The sequence below is a fragment of the Periophthalmus magnuspinnatus genome, chromosome 17 (assembly GCF_009829125.3).
Source record: "Periophthalmus magnuspinnatus isolate fPerMag1 chromosome 17, fPerMag1.2.pri, whole genome shotgun sequence".
Taxonomy (NCBI): domain Eukaryota; kingdom Metazoa; phylum Chordata; class Actinopteri; order Gobiiformes; family Gobiidae; genus Periophthalmus; species Periophthalmus magnuspinnatus.
In genome coordinates, this window is record NC_047142.1 from 21,394,279 (window position 1) to 21,417,422 (window position 23,144).

Below are 23,144 nucleotides of genomic sequence, written 5' to 3' on the forward strand. Positions count from 1 at the left end.
AACTGAATAGATTTCTTCTTGAAACATGACTTGCTTTTTAAAAACACAGTCTGCTTCAAGTATTATCATTCTTCTTTTGTGTGAACAGTGTGCAATGGCCTTGGCATGGGAGAGCTCGCTCATACTTTGTGCATCAACGCCACCAACATCGATACTTTTAGAAACTGCACCAAAATCAATGGCAACATCATTTTCATCCACACCTCAATTCATGGGTACAAACAGTGTTATTTTTATTTACAATATTGCAGCAGCCTATTAAACATGTTTGGTCTGTTTAAATTATTTTGTTTTATTGCAGCGATAAATTTACCAAAACGCCCAAAATGGACCCTGCTCAGCTTGACGTCTTCAAAACTGTCAAGGAAATCACAGGTAAGGTCACAGCTATTGGGAAAAACATTTTGAACGCATGCAAATTTTTATTCATATGTATCTGGCAGCTTGTGTTTGTCTGATTATTACTTAGTTTGGCGGGCTAGTGCCTGTGGTAAATACTTATCATAGTTACAGTCAAGTAGCAGATTGTGAAGAAAAGTTGCAAAAGAAACTTTAAAATTACAGGAAGTAGAGCTGAGTTTAAAAAAAGAATCACTCTGTTATCAATACACAAAATACCATCCAAAATACAGGAACAATTTATTCACAATAAACAATTTTTACGTTCATTTTACAAAATAAATATGTAGTTAAGTTTGGTGAGCTTTGGCCCTTGTTTACAGTGTAGTTGCTAGGTGATATATTTCATGAAATATGGACTATTTCACGTCTGCTGCCCATGTCCAAAACTTGGAAGTAAAATATAAACTTCACCAGAATTGTCACAGTAGGCAAGGTTTTTAGTTAAATCTTAAATATAACTATGTTGACTACAATTTAGTGAAATTATTCATCTAATTTGTCATATGCACTTTCGAATAATTTGCCGCTTGCTTTAGGATATCTGTGGATCCAGACATGGCCGAAGAACATAAACTCACTCAGTCCCTTTAAGAATTTGGAGATCATCCGGGGAAGGACTAAAGCAAGGTAATGCCTCTTTATATCAAATCGTATCATATGACAAGTGCTTTAGTAGGCTACATGCTGATATTATTGTTATAACAATGTTATATAGTAGAAATTATATAACAGCTAATTTTGGTGATGATCTAGATAGGTGGTTCTCAGCCTTTTCTCTTAGTTATGCTTTACTAGTACATATGTTGACTCCAACATTATTCTGTCACTATATTCAATGGGGAAACTTAAGTTATAACTACTACAACGTCTCTATAGAATATTAGACATATTTTATGGCAAATCCCAGTTTTGTCCTGATGTGGACTTTGCTTGATACAGATAGTCCTGGTTTAGTTGAAGTCGTGTGTAAACGCAGACTATCCTGTAGCTTTATTTTGTCTAGTTAGGATGCCATTTTAAAGAAACCCTGATTCTACTGTGAAACTTTATGGATCCCAACTGTACGCCCCAAATTATCTTGAGAATCAAGATCACTAGCATCATGTGGATTTGTTTTTAGTTTTGTTGTTCGATTTGTTTTGTTTTTCAACGTGTCCAAGTGATTTTTCAACAGTATTTGTTTCTTTTTGCAGTGGCAGCCGCAGTCTAGCTATTGCCCAGCTGGACATTGAGTATTTGGGACTGCGGTCGCTCAAAGAAATCAGTGATGGGGATGTGGCCATTATGAAGAATCAAAATCTTTGCTACACAAAAGAAAGCCACTGGTCGCACCTCTTCAAGTCAAAAAGCCAAGCAGTCAACATAGACAAAAACTCAGATGAAGCCACATGTGGTAAATCTATTTTTTCTCCAAATATCCTTTTTGTTTGTTGCTCATCACCAACCATCTGCCCAGACCGACTTCATTTATTTTAATCTAATTTCAAATTAGATAATTACAGAGGATGGAAGATTTCTCATTATGATTGTAGATACGCACCAAGCATGCACTGTAATTGGGACCAATATACTAGATGTAGTAGTATTAGATAGAAAGTAAAAACCTACTCCTCAATGCTTTAAGCAAGTAAATAAGTAGTACAGGTGTAAACATTTTGGGGGATCTGCAGTGGTCAGTATCAATCAAAAGCAATAAGGATATACATAATACACATAATATATGACAGTAAAAATGTAAAAAGAGTGATTAGACTTTGGTGTATCAGAGTTTTTCAGGAGTGGACAAGATACCAAAAATATTAACTTAAATTATATATTATATCATATATGATAATGATAATGAGAGCCAGGCTATGATTAAAGTTATTTGAAAATGTCCAAATAAATGTTGAAATAATATAAAAGGGCAATATTAGCATATTTTATTTTTTTCTAATGTCTACGTTCAAATATAGGATTGGAAAGTTATTTAACCTTTTGAAGCAGAAATAATCTTTTCCTTTGGTTATCCTGTGTGGTCTGCTGCTTCTTTCTGTTCCCTTTGAGCCTAATAGAAGGCTGCTTGATTGTGGAACTGCCCCCTCTTTGTGGGTATCACTAAAGAGGACAGAGAAGTTAGCATATTTTCATAGGGATCAAACCATTATTTTATTTATATATTCATATCACCTGGCTCTAGTTTGTTGTGCTAAATGTTGCTTAGTGTGGTTATTGTGTTATAGGCCTACCTGAACATTTCTACGTCAACATTTCTACCTGATTATCTCTTTGTAGCCTTGAAGAACAACACTTGTGACAGGAAGTGCACCACAGACGGCTGCTGGGGCCCAGGTCCTGAAATGTGTTTTGCCTGTCGTGATTTCAGCCGGGACGGGAGCTGTGTGGACAACTGTAACATTCTGGAGGGGTAAAGAACCAAGCCTTTTACTGCCTTTTAAGCGCAAAATTATGTTATTGTTATTTTAGTCTGGTAGATCTGGTAACTCCTTTTAAGTCTACAAGCATCTCTGAGTGTTTCCAGAGTCTTGAGTGTGGGAATTTGTCAATAAGTCAAAACAAAAGATTCTTTTTTTTTTTTTTTTTAAGTTAAAGCTTTTGTTAGTTGAAGTCAAACAGGACAGGACAGCAAAAATGGCACATTTGTTTATCTTCTGTCAAACATTGAATCTCACCATGCTTATAATTTATCTCCAGGTCTCAGAGAATGAGGAGGAATTCACTTTGCATAAAACTGTTTGTGATGCTGGGCACTAGCCATCAGTCTGACAGCTTTTGTTTTGTTTTTTTTCTCCAGAGAGCAAAGAGAAGTCGTGGTGAATAAAACCTGCGCAGCATGTCATCCCGAGTGTCTGCCAATGAACGGGACGGCAACCTGCAGTGCACCTGTATGTATCAAAGAGAACTATCACCAATTTATACTAGTGTTTACACTCAAAATTGGGCTTAAATTGAGACTAAACTTGGACTACACCAAAGCTAAACCAGGACAATTTCAAGTATACATCTGGACTACTCTTGACTAAAAACAAGGACCAAACCAGGACTTATTTGAGATTATAGACAGGATATTGTGTTCAGTGTAGCATTTAAAATCTAAATATTGAAATAATTTAAAGTAACAATGAATGGTAAGATACATAATGATTTTGAGTTGGTTTGAACAAATCTATATATCGCTAATGGTGAGTATAGTTGTGTCCACGCCCCAAGCCCAGATAAATGGAGAATGGCAAATCAATATGTAATTAATGCTGAATGAGTAAAGTATGTGAAAAATGTATATGTGATTTTTAGGAGTTTACCATTGCGCTTAAAAATAACCTGCCCGAAACCCTCTATATGCCACTCCTAGCATCTGTAGTAAATATGAATGTAGAACATACTGAGAAGTCTGTATTCATCCCTATATAAAGTGCACTCTCTCTATTACGTATTGTAATGTAGCAACAAAGCTTTTCCCCTGTAAACAGAGGCTTGAATGGATGATAATAAAGAGTAGCCACAAGACATGTTATATTTTGAGTAACAGGCGTGGTTGTGAACTAGCTTATCCATTGCCTTATTTTACACACATAATCCAGTCTTTGGTTCAAAACAAAAGCCTGCAGGACAGTTTCTCAAAAGTGGCTCCGGATAAAGTAGGACAGAACATTGTTTAAAGAGGATCTAGACAGATAAGAACAGATTAAGGAATGGTATTAGATTTCAAGATGCAGCACTTAAAATGGCTTTCTGTATATATTAGTGAGAAATGTATAACATTTGCACTGAACAACACACTTTTGATTTCACTTTGAATGCTATTTTGTCAGTATAATTTGCTCTTTTTTGTATAAGAATGTTGCCATGCTGTAGTTTTAATTTCTGCAAACATTCTGAAATGCATGTGTTAGGTGGTTCATTTTTCAGTCTTCTCTCCAATCTCAGGTCTTAAAATGAATTAGATTAAAAGTGCTTAGTTTAATCTTAATGATAAAACGTAATCGCAAATCTAAATCCCAAAACCTGCAAAAAAATTGCAGTACTATATTTTTCATTTCCAAATTGGTTAAGTCTCTGCCATAGTTACACAATATATTGCAATCAAATCAAAAATTGCTATTTGTACTCTGACAAAGGAACAAATATCCTTGCATCTTCATAGAAAAATCTTACCTGTGCCTGGAGTTTAAACTTGTGCAGTTAGACTGTTGAATTGACTCAATATTTACTCTTCTCAACTGTGTTATAAACTTGTGTTTTCAGGGATCGGGAAACTGCACCCAAATGTGCCAACTTCAAAGATGGCCTGTTTTGTGTGGCCCGCTGTCCTCAGGGCGTGCCAGGCGAGGGCGATACACTGGTGTGGAAATACGCCGACGAGATGAAAGTCTGCCAGCTCTGCCACAAGAACTGCACCCAGGGGTAAGAGAGAGGGGCAGGAGAGAGAGGGGCAGTGCCAGGCCAACTACTGCCACTGTAAGTCAAATGACTGTCAAAATGTTTATGTAAAGAAGAGGATTTATGTCCAAAAAGCTGTTTTAGTTGGCACAAATCATTCCTGACATTATTGTTGGCCTTAAATGATTTTAAGAGGGGAGTTGTTTTAGTTTTGTTAGCTTTTAGTTACATTGGAGCATGTTGCATAAACAATGGATTATGTTCAATTCAATTCAATTTATTTTTGTAGTCATTGTCACAGAAGAACAACGAAATTGGCGTTTGGAGCATCCCACTATGTTCATAGTCATGCATTAACAAAATGTGTTGACTCCTTGAACCAATTTGGATTGAGGCAAACACCATTATGTGCTAATAATAGTTAATATTTATGTATATTGTCCACCAAGGGATTTGTGGGGGTTTTTTGTTTTTTTTTGCTGGTTGTTTATATAACTCGGAAGATGATTCTACCATTGGTGACATAGGGACCAAAGTTAGCATTCACCTACATTCATGTTCTCAGAAAAATAGACTTATAGAAATAACTAATAACAACTAACTAATCTATAAATAGATTGTCAGTATTAGTATTAGGTTATTATTAATCGTTTATTTTAGATCAGGGATGGGCAAACTTTTTGACACATGGGCCACAGTGGATTCTAAAATTCGACAGAGGGGCCGGGCCAGGATATATATATGTCTATATTACATTAGAGATTTGGCCTGTAACATGTAGCAAAGCATGAATATGCAAGGCTCATTGTACAAACTGTTTTCCAAATGCATTAATAATGCTGTAATTAATTAATTTCAGGTCAAATAAGCACAGCACAAAAAACTTTGAACAAGGTTTACCCTTACATATTTTAATATAATTTGGTCACATTCGGCGGGCCGGATTAATAAGCCCAAAGGACCGTGTGTGGTCCCCGGGCCGCAGTTTGCCTATGTTTGTTTTAGACTGTTTGTGCATTATGAAATACAAGGGATTCGTCAGAAACTATTTTTAATCAACGAGATTCCTCTGCATTGTTTGTGAGAGTGTTGAGAACCAAAGTAATATAAAACAGAACGTGTTCATGAGTAAACAGGAAAGAAGCAATCATTTTCCACATAGCTTCGCACATTGCTTTGTTATTGAACCATGGTTCCCTCAACGCACCACAAGGAAAGGCTTTTCTTGGCTCCTGTTGTATTTACCTTTGCATTTTTGCCCAAATTGTGTATCTGCATATGTGCTAACAGACGGCTATAACAGTACCATGAGATTGAATAAACTTTTATTACTTTTGATCGTAATTGATTGTTGACATGTGACTGTTATTGTCACTGTCTTGCTTCATATTTCTTGCAGCCCGTGTCTTTAGTTACAGACAATCAGGACAAATGGGATAGGACTTTCTGCAAAATGTGTTTTCCCACTATTTGTATGGCATAACTGTAATCACTTTTTTCAACATGAGCTAAACAGGCTCCAGGCAAACTCTGGGATTGTTATTGGGATAGATTTTGGTGGGTCATTTTCCATGGCGAAAACACCAAAATCAGATGTTAGAAGTTGAATGTACTGGTTATATGTGATTCTGCTTGATAATATTTACTTGTTCATTATATATTTGAGTCTACTCAATTTTTTTAAATTGAAAATCAAATTACTGATTGACTGCTACTACTGCTACTATTACTTCTGCCAAAGAAAATTGTACTCATTATTACTGCCAATAATTTATACTTCTACTACTACTTACTTAATACTTAACCCTGACTCTTGTTCAGAATGAGTCTTAATTAAAGCCAAGTTTGTATGAAAATGTACGTGAAGAGTAAACATTCCATCGCAGGAACTGACAAAAGAAGTAGTTTTCCTATAAGCATATATACTTAACATACTTCATTTGTTGCTGTGCAGGTGCACTGGACGTGGTCTTGAGGGCTGCCAGACCAAAAGGTAAATAGTTGCTTGTTTTAATTGATATTAACTGACAAAATGTGTGTTGGCTGTATTGATTAATGCAAACTTTGACTAAATCCACTTTTGTACAATCTTGTTTTGTTCAGTCTGTCTGGCATGTCCATGATCACTGCTGGAGTCGTTGGAGGGCTGCTGGCTGTGCTGATCGCTGGTTTGTCTGTTTTTGTGTTGCTACGGCGACGGCACATCAAGAGGAAGAGGACCATGAGGAGACTGCTGCAGGAGAGGGAGGTAGGGATGAGCAGTTTATATGAATAGTGCATGTTGAAATAGACCTGTCACAATTTTGACTATAAGGACAAATTATTTTGAGGTGTATAATTGCCCTGCATCTTTTATTTGCACTTATTTTATTATATTTTAATAGTAAATACATCTATGTCAGTGGTTCTCAAATGTTTGACACCAAATACCATCTAAGAAAACATTAGATTTAAAATATGATCCCTAACTATTTTGTTGTTGTTTTAGCTGGTTGAGCCTTTAACACCAGCGGAGAAGCACCCAACCAAGCCTTACTACGAATCCTAAAGGAATCAGAGTTTAAGAAAATCAAAGTACTTGGATCTGGGGCATTCGGTACAGTTTATAAGGTAATAAAGCACAGCACGTTGCTAAATACATGCGTACACTCAACAGCAGTAAAAACACATTATTTAAAGTGCCAAAAACTATATAGTAATTGGCACCAGTGTTTGCTTTGGACGTCTGTTAACAATTTTCTAATTACACAACAAAAACTTTCTTGCCAAATCACGTACGAGCAACTCCACCTATTCCTACTCACTGATGTAGTCACTAACACACTGTGACTGAATGCTATGACCAATATAGCCTGTGTATTTCCATATCTTTACATTAGTTATTTGGTATAATCCAATATTTATCACTGGGTATAAGAAAGTCAAATATTGCACTCAAGTAAAAATACTCTTATTCAGGATATTATTACTCAAATAAATAGTCCAAGACGCTACAGTATTGAGGAAACTACTACTCAAGTAAGAGTCATTGTAAGAGTAATTGTCCAGACACAGCATGATTGATAATTTGAAATTAATGTAATGTAACAACAGAAACAATTATTAAAAAGAAAATAAGATGATTATTAATTCTAACAATTCTTAATTTCTTTCCCGAAGTACATCAATGTTTTGTGTGGTACTGTATATATAGATGTACTAGCTTTTTTGCTTAATTCTTTTTTCCTTTCTTTCTCATGAGTCACATTCATGTAAAATAACAAATCTTTGTGCGTTCAGGGCCTGTGGGTTCCTGAGGGAGAAGACGTCAAGATCCCAGTGGCCATTAAGGTTTTGAGGGAAGCCACATCACCAAAAGCAAATAAAGAAATCCTGGATGTAAGTTTTTACAATTTGTGCGGTAATTTTTTCCCTCCTTTTTATGTGAGACTTCCTCAGGTATTTTAAGTATTTGCTCCCATGGGAAACTAGTACATTCTTCATTTTATTTTTGTTAGCCCGTGTTCCACTGACAGGGGTGCTTACTATGCACTTAACTGTAAAATGCAGTGCTGTGCCAAAGTCATGGATAGATTGTATGGAAAAATGCATTACAACATATATTTACAAACTTAAAATAATATAAGAATAAGAATAACATCTTCTACTTTATCTACCAATTTCACTACCCTGACTTCTCTACTACTGTAATTCACAGCAGATGTAATATTATTAAAAAGGAAGTAACTTATTATAATTGAGTTAATAGTGATGTGACCTATGTGTCATGTTTCATCCCATGAGGCTCTAGGAAAGGGGAATATTTGGTTGGAGGGGGGAGGGTGATCCAAGGCTGAGGTGTCCCCGACTGGAATGTAGATTTGCGGTGGCTTCTCTGGGAAACTGTCCATAGTCTTCTCCCAAACACTGAATGTGCATTTCTAGTCCTGTGATTTTGTGGTTTGGAGTTGCTCAGTCATACAAACATCTGGAAACAGGGGTGGATGCCCTTTGAACAAATGGACTTAAGGGTGCCTATTTAAAGGGCTAAATATTTTAAATATGCTTTGAAGATGTTGGCATGTCTATGTTTTATGTCTGAATGCCAGCAAAATGACAGGAATGGTCTTAGTGAAAATAACAGGTATTTTGTGTGTTGTGGGCTGTTGCTATGAATGTAATATGGGATGTATAATGGCATGTAAGATTTTCAATATTGGTTGGTAGTTAAAAAAGTTCCTGAAATCCATGTTCTTTCTATATGTGCAGTTTCTTTGAATGTAAAAAAGGTTGAAACTCAAAGGTGCACTTTGTAACTTTTCTTGTGAAAGGTCCACCTGCATTACATGTATCTTTTTTAGCACATTTTTCATTTCTTAAAAATCCCTTGAAAAAATACACATTCTTACTTTGAGCCACACAGATATTCACATATCTCACCTCTACATTGCTCTGGTGACATCACCTTGTCTCTATGGAGATCAAGTTATCTTTTACCTTGAACTGTTAAAGATAGAGAGGGTATTTCTATCATGTTATAACATTGTTCCTTCATTAAAAACATGCCTGAAGAAGCTTTAGATGTTATCCATGTATGTTTGAGCAATTAGCAATCTCTACAGGCCCTATTCAAACCCTTCTTACAGTTGGCTGTAGGATTCTGTGCAACACTCAGCCTACAAGCCAAGGTCATCCATGCTCCCATACGACAGTTCTTTTAATAAACCTGATGCGATGTGCAATAGTTTCATTAGCTAGTTTTGTTGTGATAGATAGTCAGGGAGACTGTTAATACATTGTTTACATTACATTAATACGTTGCATTTTTCAACAAATATAACATTTTCCAAAGAATAAAAGGTAGCACAATTATCTAAATATGTCATGTGTTAGCAGTTAATACCCCATAGAAGTAAAGATGGACTTATGTATGTTCGTAGGATCGGCTTGTCCTCTCTGTTTTTCTATTTTGCTACTGTATCACTCTTGTATTCTCTCACCATCAACAGACACTTTTGTTTGACACTTTGAGAGTTTGTGAATCTTGACTCTTGGCTGTGTGAGTGAATGCTCTCTGTCATTGTGTGTCAGCCCTGTGACTAACGGGCCATTGTCCAGGGATTGCCCCACCCAAAGGCCATAAGTGCTGAGTAAACCTCTTGCCACGCCAGCCACAAATGTAAGAGCGATAAGCTAATATGAATAAATGAGGTATTAGGAATGACTGTGCCCTTTAGCAAAGTCATGGACAAGGGTCAGATTTTAATTCATATATTAAAGTGAGTACAGACTATGGCAAGATGCAAAATGTTATATTAACTGATCAACTTATGTTTTTTTTATTATGAAAAAATATATAAACATTTCAGTCATGTATAAAATATTATTATTATATTTTCTAGATTGAATACAACGTTTTTGCCTCATAATTTTATTGTTATTCATATTTGGTGAATATTTATGTAATGCAGAACTTCTTTTCAAAATGAATTCTGTGGAATGACATCTAATCACCAATACATATGAAAAATGGCTAGTTGTTAACAGTCATATTTCCTCCTTGTAACCCTTAGGAGGCGTACGTGATGGCGAGCGTGGAGCACCCGCATGTGTGTCGTCTGCTGGGCATCTGTCTGACCTCCACGGTGCAGCTGGTCACTCAGCTCATGCCCTTCGGATGTTTACTCGACTACGTCAAAGAGCACAAGGACAACATCGGCTCCCAGTACCTGCTCAACTGGTGTGTGCAGATCGCAAAGGTGAGGAAGGAAGACCACCCGTACAATATTTGTGAGGATTCAGACTCAAGTGCTGCCTGTGGTTTCATGTTTAAGCTTGGGCAATACAACAAGGAAAAATTAAACATGATATGAATATACATTTTCACCCACTTTTAATCACATTGTATGCAAAGAGCTAACCTTTATTTCCAGAGTGGTAGATATGTAGTGTACTAAAGTAAAAACTAAAGTACTAAAATGTAGAAGAAAAAGAAATTGTCCAGATAACTCAATTCTGTGTAAAAAATATTCAAGTTCTGTTTACTGGATATTACATCTTATGTTTGTTTTAGTTCTGTTATAATCACACAAACAAAACATACCCAACATAACCCAGTAAACAAAATTTAAGTTTAGACAGCCGGTAAAAATCACACTAAAAAAAGAAAGTTTTGGTAAATTAACTTATTTTTGTACCCACTTCTGGTCAAATCCATGTAATACTAAAACATAAACTATGAATAGAATTGGCATTTGAAACTCCTCTGCTGCAGTATGGGCAGACAAAAGCAAATTTCCATGGTTCCTGTCTGGTTTTCTTCACTGACTCATTGCCATTCATTGTTATGGCCTGAGCACCATCTAACCTAAACCATATGATACGAGCTTGAGTGTGATTAGCCTGGGCTGACATTTTAAAATGATTTTTGTAGCTATGACAGAATGGCGAAAAAAAACTAATCTTGTTCCTATCTCACCATGATAAACACGCAACACTCAAACATGAAATTGATTTTATCCTCAAACTACACATTTATCATGTTTATTGCTTTTTTGTCAGTTACTATACAAACCTGTCCAAAATGTGTAATGCAACTGTATTTTTTTTTTTTTTTACATTTTGAGCTACCGTGCTAAGAAACCAAAAAAAAAAAAATCTTTATGTAAACTATTTATCTTGATAAATGTAATGTATATTTATTAGGTTTACTTTTGCTTATAGTCCATTAACTGTCAGTCTCAAAAGCTTTCATTAGCTCAGTATGATAACAAATAATGATAAGATGTACATCCTACTAACTCCCATGAGAAAATGTAGTACATGTAGTTTCTTTTATCCTGTCAAGTCATGCCAAGATTTGGATGTGATGAAAGCCATAATTACACACTATTAATCCAACTATTGCGCTGGTGTAATTATACCCTTATGTGTTCTTTGTTTGTGCTAAGGGCATGAACTACCTGGAAGAGCGACACTTGGTTCACCGTGACCTGGCAGCGAGGAATGTTTTGGTGAAGACTCCGCAGCATGTTAAGATCACTGATTTCGGCCTGGCCAAACTCCTCAATTCAGATGAGAAGGAGTATCATGCAGACGGAGGCAAGGTGAGAGGAGTCTATGTCTAAGATACCGGTACTTTTATTTTGTTTACAATATCCAAGGGCCTGTATCCAAATATGAACCATGAAAAAATGTTTCAGTTTGACATATTAGCTCCACCCAGTTTATCCCATTTGTTAATATGATTTTGCACCACAATAGAGAAAACATGCAGCTGCCTTGAACTATTCTGTACAGTTGCTTCCACATGGTTCTCATCCAACACCATGCTTTATTGGACAAATTGGTCCAATAAGTCATGGCTGATTGCTTCTTCATGGTAAAATGCATATGCAGTTTCATACAATTATACATAGAAAAAAAATACTAGAAAAAATAAAACTCATACAGAGCCTTAATTTATTTTTTTTTGTTATAGACAATTTGTAACAAGATGCTTCAAAAATGACTATAAGGAAAAAAAAAGCAACAATCAATCACCACCACAATAAGTATAAATGAAATGAAATTCAATAATGAAATCCAAACATGGATAACTACACCGTTGAAGTGTTGACAGATTGACAGATTGCATTCATTTCAAAATTACATAATTACTAAACAGAAGATTTATGTGTGCCAAAGTCTAGGCAATACAGGTTTGGCTAGTTTCAAAATTCATCGAAAGACTTGTGATTTATGGGTCTTGACAGAAATTAAACAAAAAAACTGTCAACTGGACAAAAAGTTGTTTTGACAGTTTAAACCATAGAATAACTGGTACCACCGAAATGGAAGAGATGGAGAGATTTTTATAGCTGTTCAATTCAAAATGTAAATTGGAAACAAGATCATTTTACCAGCTATTATTCCAATATATTGTATGTTTTTTGCTTATTATAAATGTAATTAATGATAATTGAACAAAAAATCAAGCATAAAATCTGTAAAATCTATAAAAAGTGAATCTGTACAGTACAATCTTATCCAGACATATGTTTATTACATCTGTTCACCACTAGGAGTCAGTCAATTGCTTCCATCTGTTGTAGTGTTATGCCAATGACAAATCCAGATGTGCAGATGTTATTAGGAGATGATCAAGTTGTCACTCTTTGTGGCTGAGGTTTTCCTGCTGTGCATCTCACCACTGGCAATTTATCAATAAATTAAAGTACTTATCATGAATATTCTCTTTCTTTTTTCTCATTGGTTACTTTCTGTTTTCAAGGTACCAATCAAATGGATGGCTCTCGAATCGATCCTAAACCGGACCTATACACACCAGAGTGATGTGTGGAGCTACGGTAAGTTTATTTTTAAAGCCGGTTTTCAACAGTAGTTTAAAGAGAACTGTTTTTGATGTTTTTAGACTTCAAAAATAAGTTGATTTAGGTGCAATTAAATACATTAAAAGTCAGTAAAAATGTACAACAAGAAACTGTTATAAAAAGAATTACATATATAGAAGTAAAAATAATGCATGTAAAATATTTTGAAAATTATCACTCATATGTTTACTACTTGTCGGACACAGAGCCCTATTAGTTTTTAGAGACAGATATATTGATGTTTATGTCCTTCTATTGGTCATGCATGGTTTCTCTTCTCGTTTATTCTTGTTTTAGTCTCATTTTAGAAATATTTAGAGTGGATGCTTAGAGTTCTGTTAAAGAGTGTAATTTTAAAGCATAGAGTTTGCAGAATACATTTGTTAAATTTAATGACAAATGTGAATTTACAATGTTTACATAACAATGTATGCATCTCCAAAACAGAGGCTCCTGTACACCCGAGCATCTGTCTTTCTATGGGAAAATACTTATTTATTACTTCGTCAAGTGTTTCAACATTTAGATGATGTTTATTTCAAGATTCGCTTGGTTGTTTTTGGCTTAGCTACTGTTACAAAAGGATCATTCTAGCATCTGTAGTTTTAGGACACAGGTAGCACACACCTCCACAGCAGTAGTCTCAAATGAGCAGTATTAGAACAGTACTTTTTCTCATGGATAGATTTTGGGACATCTGCCTTCTCTCTCTCTCTGTCTCTGTCTGTGTCTTTCTTTCTTTCTCTTTTTCTCTTCTTGTCCCCAGGGGTTTGATCACTTCTTCCGCTCAGTATGGAAGGCACATTAACAGCACTGGCACAAGTCCTTGGTTTTCAAGACTTTTCCGACTTATTTTGCAGATCCTCCTCCACTCACTCCCACTAATGCAATCACAGCCAATTTGTAAACAGGAGCTATTCATATGTGTTCAATGCCCTTTAGAAAGACTGAAACTCAATTAAATACATTTGAGAAATAACAAGCTCTGGTGCATAAGTTTTAAACCAAAAGCTACACCCATTACTTTTATTACTTCTAGTACTGTATCTTAGGATATGAATGTTTCTTTTAAAGTCACCTCAATGTGTAATTTTAGGTTGTCCAGTTCTCAGTACCAGATTTTTGGTTGCATAAGTATATATTTTTATGAAATATTGTAGGCAAGGCTAGATGTGCTAATTGATGCCTGTATTCTTACTTGTTACATTGGAAAAGTAACACATTTGGAAAGTGGTTTTACTTATATTCCTGTTTTGCAGGTGTGACTGTTTGGGAGCTGATGACTTTTGGAACAAAACCATATGATGGGATTCCTGCCAGTGAGATCGCTGGAGTCCTGGAGAAAGGAGAGCGCCTCCCCCAGCCCCCTATCTGCACCATAGACGTCTATATGATAATGGTCAAATGTAAGCCATGCAGGATCAGCATCATGACAGTATTATAAAAGGCAAAATAGGCAAAACTTATCATTTGTAGCACTAGTTTATTGCCAAAGTTGTTTTAATCTATAGGAGACCATGGTGTTCTCTATTAACAGTAAACTCTGCTCATGTAAACTTGATCAACAGTCTAATAATGTTTTTTTCGTAGTTCCAATAGCTTTAAAATGAAACATACTTATTTTTTACATATTGGAAGATACTGTATATTGTAATATTGCACTTGTAGAAAAATACCAACGCATTTGATTGTCTCTTTACAGGTTGGATGATTGATGCAGATAGCCGGCCCCATTTCCGTGAACTCATTGCAGAATTCACAAAAATGGCCAGAGACCCTCCACGTTATCTTGTTATACAGGTACAATCTTGTTATACAGGTACACAGGCTTTAAAAACAACTTAAGTAATATTATGAAATCTTGTCATGTTTTGCGAGGCACTGAGTCCCATGTAATTTCCTTGTGTATCAATAAAGTTTGTCTAAGCCTAATTCTGGTAACATTGCCCATATCTTTGTACTACAGGGTGACGAGCGCATGCACCTGCCCACCCCCTCAGATGGCAGACTGTTCCGCAGCTTGATCAGTGGCGAGGAGATGGAGGACGCAGTGGACGCAGATGAATATTTACTGCCCCAAAATGGCTTCTTCAGCAGTCCCAGCACATCACAGACTCCACTGCTACATTCAACGGTAACGCCTCACTGTACAGGACTGTGCCAAAGGGTTAGGCAGGGTTTAAGAAAGTGGAGATATGTGGATTATTACATAAATGTATATAGAATGAGCAAAACTAGAAACAAATAACTGAACAGTGTTAATATAATGATCAAAGTAAACTCAAACTTATAGATTGCTTAGTTGAGGGCACAAAGTATATGTCCTTATCAATAGTATTCTCACAGTACTATTATACTATTACTAACAGTAGTATTATATTTGCATACTGCTATACAAAATTTCTAGTGTTAGCATTAGGTTGGTTACTGGTGGTTTGTAGGGCTCAAAACCTCTCATTCATTTTAATCATAAGTTGTGACAGTTTTCTTATAACAGTGTCTCCACCTTCAAAACACATTCCTGAGGAGTGAGAACAAAACTGATACTAACACTGGACACATTTGAGGATCTGCCAATGGTTGGATCACTTTTTAATGTATGATTTATAGCCCTAAAAATTATGAGTAAGTAAATGATCAAAACTGGTCCTAAAATAACCAGTTTCACCAGTTCATACCGTTTATCAGTTAACAGGCAAGACATTCACGCACTTTGCCTTCATTCCTTTAATTGTGTCTAATATTTCCAACAACTGACCTCAAGAAATCAGTTTATGTAAAATCATTGCTTTTGGATTTATTACAAATTATTACCGGTAATTTATCATTGATATAGACTTTGTAGATCAACGAATTGTGAATTTTCCCCTAAACTAGAACGCAAAGATGAAGTGGTTGAATAGCAGACTTGTGTTTTATGGTTGATGGAAAAAGTGACTCCATGAGTAGCCCATGTGAAATTTGCAGATTTAATTGTACTATTTAAACTCATTGACGCCTGCTCCAATAGTGTGTGAGTCAGATCGGAAAGACACATTTGAAGGTGAGTAGTTTTCACAGAAGCAGAACGGTGTCTGGTAAAGCACTGAAATTTGATCTTGTTCGCTTGTACCTGTTTTTCCTAATCCTACGTACCCCCAAAATCACTCCATCGGGACCTATTCTCCTCCTTCTGAACCTCATCTCACCCCCACCTTCATCTTCGTCATCACCCTCCCCCCGTTTCCTCCCATCTGTTCTTTGACTGATGAGAAAAATGTCCACTAAAGTTCACTGGAAGTCAGAGAGGACAAGTGCTGGTCAAGTTTTTATTGTCATATGCAATGTCAGTGCGGCATTAAAATATACTGCAATGGTGGTTTTGATGCTCCACCTAGAGGACGGTGAGGCTGTGTTAAGTGAATAGAGGTCAAATAGAATAATGTCACTGTTGTAGAATAAGTTGTAGTAGCTCGAGAGTTGAAGAGAAGAGGCATGACACTAGAGTCCTAAGCCAGCACCATCAAAACATTCCACTTTAGTACAGTCCAGTCTGCTTATGTTTAAGTATTAGACCTCTCATGACGTAGGACAAAATAGCGAAGACTGAACTGGCAGTAATTGCACCAAAAAGGAATTGGTCACACTTAAAAAAAAAAAAAAAAGTGTAATTGTTCCAGTAAACAACTAATAATCTTATATAAAAAGGCCCAGTCATATGTAGTCTAAACCAGGACCCAATTTGTCAAATCAATACTAAATTAGAACTAAACCAACATCAGCCCAGTTTAATCCTGCTGTAGACTTGGTTTGGTCCTTGTATAGTACTGGATTAGTTCATTTTAATCAGCAAAAATTATATATAACAAAATGTAATCCGGATGATACAATGACATTTTAAAGGTGCACAGTGTAAGTTTTTGGGCTTCCTGCTTGTCTCCATGGTCACATTTTGCCTGGATGTTTGCACATTTATTCAATTACAGGTGGTTTTCATTGCTACAAAATCTTCTGTGAATAGACTTACCTCTCCTGTAACTTGATGGCATATCTTTCTTGGCTCCATGCAGATAAATATCTTAATACCATACTTTGAAACATTCTTGGAACAGCAAAAACATCTCTATGGAGAAGAGCAGAAAAATTACCTAGTGCACCATTAAAGCTTCATTTTTTTCCTATAGAGCCTATTGATGTTAAAGTTGTTAATACTTGAATAACCTAACTTCACTTTTGCCTGCTCCCCCGCTCAAACTTTCCCTGATGACATTAGCAGGCCAATCTTCAGCCCACAGTGGACGTGTTATTGTAATATAGTCAGGGCACTGTTCTGGATGGGTTCAGAAATCTCTTACAGATGGTGACTTGGACCTTATGTTTAATTTCCTTTTCTTGTCGGAGGTAATTGCGCTGCCACAGCTGTCACTCTGCGTTCTTTATCGCAGACTTCCACGTTTTAGCCTGCGTTTCTGATGTGAGACGCTGACACATACAACCAAAGCATGTCAGATTGCTTAAATGAATAGGGAGCTGCCTTCTGGGTGTTTATTTTCAGTGCTGTTTGAAACATATGGTGCAGTCACTATGGGCAAACTTTTCTATTTTTCAAGTAAATGCAACTTTATGTACAATACATTAGAGAACAAAGTGGATTACACAGGGAGTTACAAAACGTGCTGACACCTTTTTTTTGTTCTTGTGTGTTACAGAGTCTGAACAGTAGCATTGGGCCAACATGTAATGGAAGGAATGGTTTACTGGTAAGAAAAATACATTTATTTTTATGTTAAATGGGTACTATGGAAATTTTCTGGTTGGGGCGCTCAGCCTGCCTGATGTTATTGCTTTACTTAATATGTTTCATGATATGGCATTTAAACTTGTCTATTTTGCATGTATTCAGATCTGGCCTTTGCCTGACGGCTTCACCTTCTTGTCTCTTTGGAGATAACTAAGTTTCAATTCTATACAGTGGATCATTTCAGGCAAAGCAATAACATCTCTGGATTAACTAAACCAGATTTGAAATGTTTTGAAATCTTTGTTACTCTAGAGCACTTTTGACTAAGGGTTTAGAGCAGGCATGTCCAAACTGCGGCCCGGGGGCCAAATGCGGCCCTCGGACCAATACTACTTTAACAAACCCTTATCAAATATTTAATGTGTTCCATTGAGGATGTAAACATGAATAAAGGTCTAGTGGTTCAGTCTAACTTGTAATAATAACACAGATTTGAAGTATTCACTGTACTGGCGACCAGTCTATGGCCCTCAATCGGCCCTCGGCTTTGTCTGTGATTTTATATGTGGCCCTTCATGAGAAAAGTTTGGACACCCCTGGTTTAGAGCATAATTTGTTTTCAATGTCTCAATTTTAATGAGACATTGAAAATAGCATGGTAATTCATATGGTTAGTATTTTTTTATCCTGTTTTCTTTCTTTCCTGTTTTGAAACTTTTTTTATTCTGCACTTTTCTGTTTTAATGTTCATTTTATGATGATTGTTTGTGATTATTCATATTTTGATTTGTGTGATTTTAATGTCTTTCTTATTTTGTAAAGTACTTTGTGTATGACTTGTGCTATACAAATAAACTTGCCTTGCCATCTCACTGGCCTCTCTTTTACAGAACGGGTTACCGAGCCGAGACGGGAGCCTAGTTCTGCGGTACATTCCTGATCCCACAGACAAGTTCCTGGACGGAGCCTTCCAGCCAGCTCCAGGCAAGTGGGCCTTGAAACCAATCTGTGTCTCTTTAGTTTTACATTCATACCTTTCTCTGTAAAAAAAAACAAAAAAAAAAACAAACAAAAAAACTAGCTGTTTTAGAGAAAAGAGAGACATCTAGTGGCTTAAATTATAGTTGGCAAGATTTTTTTTTTTTTTGGAGATTAATCTTACTTACCATGGGATGGAGGGGAAACATTTATAACATATATTTTAATTTATAACATATAACTGAACTTTCATATGAAAAATGGTTTTGCACTCAGGCGTTCTTTACACACAGGTGTTCTTTGTCACTGCTGTCAGAGACCTTGTGCCATATTTGTTTAGCCCATTCATACCTCACATAGTTGAAGTAGGTGACAATGTTAGTTCTGTACAGTGCGTACCAGATTAAATAACATGTTTTTAGTTAGTTTAAAAGCAATAGGTAGCACTTTATAATACACTTTTAATATTGTTAATACAGAATGAACTATTCATAATGAACAAATAAGTTTACAAAGGAAGATTCAGGCATATTAACTCTTTGATCATGCTGAATTAAGTCTTTGTACATGCTTTATTAAGGCTAATTAAGATGTAGTTATTATTATTATAAAATGGTTAGTTTAGTTAAAAGAGAATCATTGAAAGATGAATAAATTTGAGGATTGAAGAAAGTTGCAAAATTAAATGAGCTTAAATGAACTGATTTTCAAACTATATACACGTTATGCAAGTAGTAATCGATTGTTATTATGTTTCATGTTCTAATTATGGGTGAGTAGATTATAACATGTATTTTAATATATTTTTCCTTTTTGTTTGTCCTACAGACTACATAAACCAGAATGGAGTCTCAGACGTGATGAACCCCAACTACCAGCACCCTGGTCCCCCTCGCAGCCTTCTCTCCCCGATCCCCTCCTCCTCCTCTGAAGACCCGGAGTCTGAGTACCTAAACTGCTTTAAGACCGAACCCTCTGGTCCCGAATACCTGAATGAAATCGCTGCTCCACCCCCTTCTATCACCTCAAATGGGACACCCCTTAACTACTACACCCAAAAATACAATCCACAAACAAGCATGGATAACCCAGACTATCAACAAAACTTTGTACCACTGTTTAAGACTCACACAAATGGACATGTCCCTGCAGCGGAAAACGCAGAGTACTTGGGACCAGACTGATTACCATAAATGGGTGTAAAAAGACTATTACCTGTCCTGTTAAGAAGGCTTTATCATATGCTGGAAAAGCTCTTCTGGTTAAAAGTATCTAGCCTATTTAAAAAGGTGACATTTTGCCTTATGGGTGGTATCTCATGGCAACCACTTTTACAAGTAGAGGTGGTTAAATGATGGCTTGTTATGATGCAAGCCAATCAGACTGAAAATTATGGGACGCCCAGGCTCAGTCCCATTAAAACTAAATGGATAGCCTCCTGCATTTACACACTATGACCCATTTCAAAGGCTACTTGACCAACACTTGAGATGGTACTGGCAGAAGATATAATCAACATTGTACTTGATGAGTAATAAAAAGACACTTGGATTAAATAGTGGTGATGAAAAGCCTATGGTGCAATGCAAAAGACTATAGCAGAGAGCCTGACGACGCTCCCCTTAGTGGACGAAGAGGAAAATGCAGTGTTGGTCTAAAGACTGTCAAGAGGAAAACTGGTGAATTATAGAGCTATAACGGGGCGGGCATTATGATCACAGATGGCAAAAGTAAAAGGATTTACTCAAACCATAATTTGCGTTAGTTGCTTTTATATATAGGGCTGCACGATATTGGGAAGGACTTTGATATTATCTACTACGTTAATGTACTTTTTGGCAAAATTAATTTCAGTTATAATAAAACAGAAACTACATGCTGTAACTCACTAGTGAAACTCAAAATAAAAACTTAACAGAGACAAAACCAAGGCTAAATCTTATTTTGGACTTAAAATCAGCTGTATTTAACATTAATTTTAAAAAAAAAGTTTGTTACTTGTATTGCAATATATTCAGTTTGTTGTGATTTTGAATATTGTGTTAGCCAAAGTTGCAATATCAATACTTTTGCAATATATTGTGCACCCCTTACTATTCTCACTATTTTGCGCTCAAAATTGACATGTTAGACAGTTAGAACTAGGAGAAATGGGAAAGCGTAAAATATAAAAGAGTTTGACAAGGACCAAATTGCGATGATAACTTCAGCTGTTGAGGTCTGCAATGGTTGGTATTTGTCAAAACAGATTAAAAGAAATAGCAGAATTTGAAAGGTTGTGTGTATGGTGAATGAAGGTGGTTGTACTGTTTTGCCTGATTGATGTAAATAGTTATTTTCAAGAATATTTTGTATTATGCCCAGTGTCCCTTATATGTGATATTGTTATATAGTAAGAATGTACAGGTGGTTGTATCAAATGTGATAGCAGTTGCCACACTGCTGTTTTTATGTTTCATAATGTCAGCACACTTGTAGCATCTGTACTCGGCCTAACTGCGTTGATCCACAGTAGTGCTTATCTCTCGGTGTTACTCATTTAAAAGCCTTGGTCGGCAAATCCAGTATCTACCACAGATTACATATACAGTTCTATTGTAAAAGCTTGATCAGTTTAACCAATGGACATATTGATTTTCCAGAAAATGTTAAAGCAACATTTTGTAAACTTTCAGCACTTTCAGCTTCTTTTAGGTGACACGGTGCAACTATGTCCAACAGATTATTTAGGTTCTGCTATCAATGGGTCTCAGAGTGGTGAAAAGTTAAAGTTGGCGATTAGTGATGCCCTCAAAATGGCACTTATAACATGAAAAAAAAAAAAACAATAAGCTAAGGACACCACAATAAGTGTAAGTGTGTTAAAAGTTAGTCGTTGCAACCAGATTTTTTTAAACTGATGAAAGAGATGAACAGTCAATATGTTTTCCCCACTGATAAATTGACAACTTGTGTATAGTGTTTTTAAAAAAATCAATCTTTGGCTCCTTTATTTAACGTAGAAATGATCATTATCTTATCAGCTGGAGACAAAATAATGTTTATGTGCTGGACAAGTAGTTACGCAAATGTAGCTGACCACAATTGTAGTTTATGTCACTTATTCAAAGTAAAATTTAACAAAGAAATTGACAGGTTGGTCATTTTTGGATTTGCCGAGATATTTCCAAGAATAGAATCAAGAATCTGTCCGGAATATGTTTTGTCATTTTGAGTTATTATTTTTATAAGAATTATATCAGTTTAGCTTCATGATCACAAAATTAGTTAAACCAACAAAATATAAAGTACTGGTTCCATAATAAGGAGATGCATCAGTTATATAATACTTAATAAAATTGCCAGTTTTTCGCCGTTATATTACACAAAAAACTGTGGCCATTCCTTTGTCTGTAAAAATGTGTACATATTTCTTACACCAAATCTTCAAACCTGCAGCTTTAAAGTCTTGTAGTTTTGCAAGAGTTTAATCTTTTTACATATATATTTTTATTCCTAGTTTTAAAGGAATATTGTAATGTTGTAGCAAGCTCAATAAAGAGTGGACTTGTGCAGGTTTGACACAGGTACATGTACAGAAGTAGTGAGTGAACATGTAATATACCAACAAATATAGTCACTTATAAATTATACTTTATTCAATCATACAGTTTTTTTTCCAGTTGTGAATACACACTTTTTTCTGAAATGTAATAAATTCTGTCAAATAAATGTTTTTTTTAATGAAACTGTAGTTTGTGCTTTTTGAAACTATACATGAATGCAGTTCTTTTTCAAGCTTGTTTTGTGAAAATACACATCAATAATCCTTAGTATGCAGATTTTATGGTTTGATAAATATAGAAACAAGATAATGGACCAGATCACCAAATTAGGTTCAGTGCATCTTGGTTATCCTTTGTTATCCTTTTGGAAAACTTTATTTAACATAACTTACAGTGACATTACAAATACTTTTGTAGTGACAGTTCTGTGTCACTCTGATGATTAACTTATCTGACCAGACTTGTACAAATACAAGCTACACTTCAAACAGCATTGATTAAATGCCTTCCTCTGATAAAGTAGATAAACACTGAAAATTTCATCCTCACCAATGTAGTCATGAGTTGTACTGATAGGATACATTTATAGGCCAATCTTGAATATGATGTGTTTTGTGTCTTGTCCAAATACATTAATCAGGTTTGATAACACACTGTCATTTGTGTTTTCAGCTGTAGACTTTACTCACTCTTAGGCCTATTGATTAGTTGTGCAGTTGTTAGTAGTTTATTTGATCTTTTTTTTTTTATTATTGTTTTCAAATTATA

At 35.7% G+C, this 23,144-nt stretch overlaps 1 protein-coding gene across 1 annotated transcript in view; it reads left to right on the forward strand.

Annotated features, from left to right (window-relative positions):
- The window catches only part of egfra (epidermal growth factor receptor a (erythroblastic leukemia viral (v-erb-b) oncogene homolog, avian)), a 57,418-nt gene extending 34,868 nt beyond the window's left edge, over nt 1-22,550 (forward strand). Inside the window, 22 exon segments of the mRNA XM_033982588.2 lie at nt 89-215; nt 302-375; nt 939-1,029; nt 1,596-1,795; nt 2,677-2,809; nt 3,197-3,287; nt 4,648-4,665; nt 4,667-4,806; nt 6,737-6,775; nt 6,886-7,030; nt 7,271-7,289; nt 7,292-7,392; nt 8,062-8,160; nt 10,335-10,520; nt 11,712-11,867; nt 13,034-13,109; nt 14,393-14,539; nt 14,836-14,933; nt 15,100-15,267; nt 17,822-17,872; nt 18,744-18,837; nt 19,660-22,550. Of these exon segments, the coding sequence (XP_033838479.1) occupies nt 89-215; nt 302-375; nt 939-1,029; nt 1,596-1,795; nt 2,677-2,809; nt 3,197-3,287; nt 4,648-4,665; nt 4,667-4,806; nt 6,737-6,775; nt 6,886-7,030; nt 7,271-7,289; nt 7,292-7,392; nt 8,062-8,160; nt 10,335-10,520; nt 11,712-11,867; nt 13,034-13,109; nt 14,393-14,539; nt 14,836-14,933; nt 15,100-15,267; nt 17,822-17,872; nt 18,744-18,837; nt 19,660-20,015 (2,609 nt within the window). The 3' untranslated portion in view covers nt 20,016-22,550.
- Nucleotides 22,551-23,144: the final 594 nt, after the last annotated feature.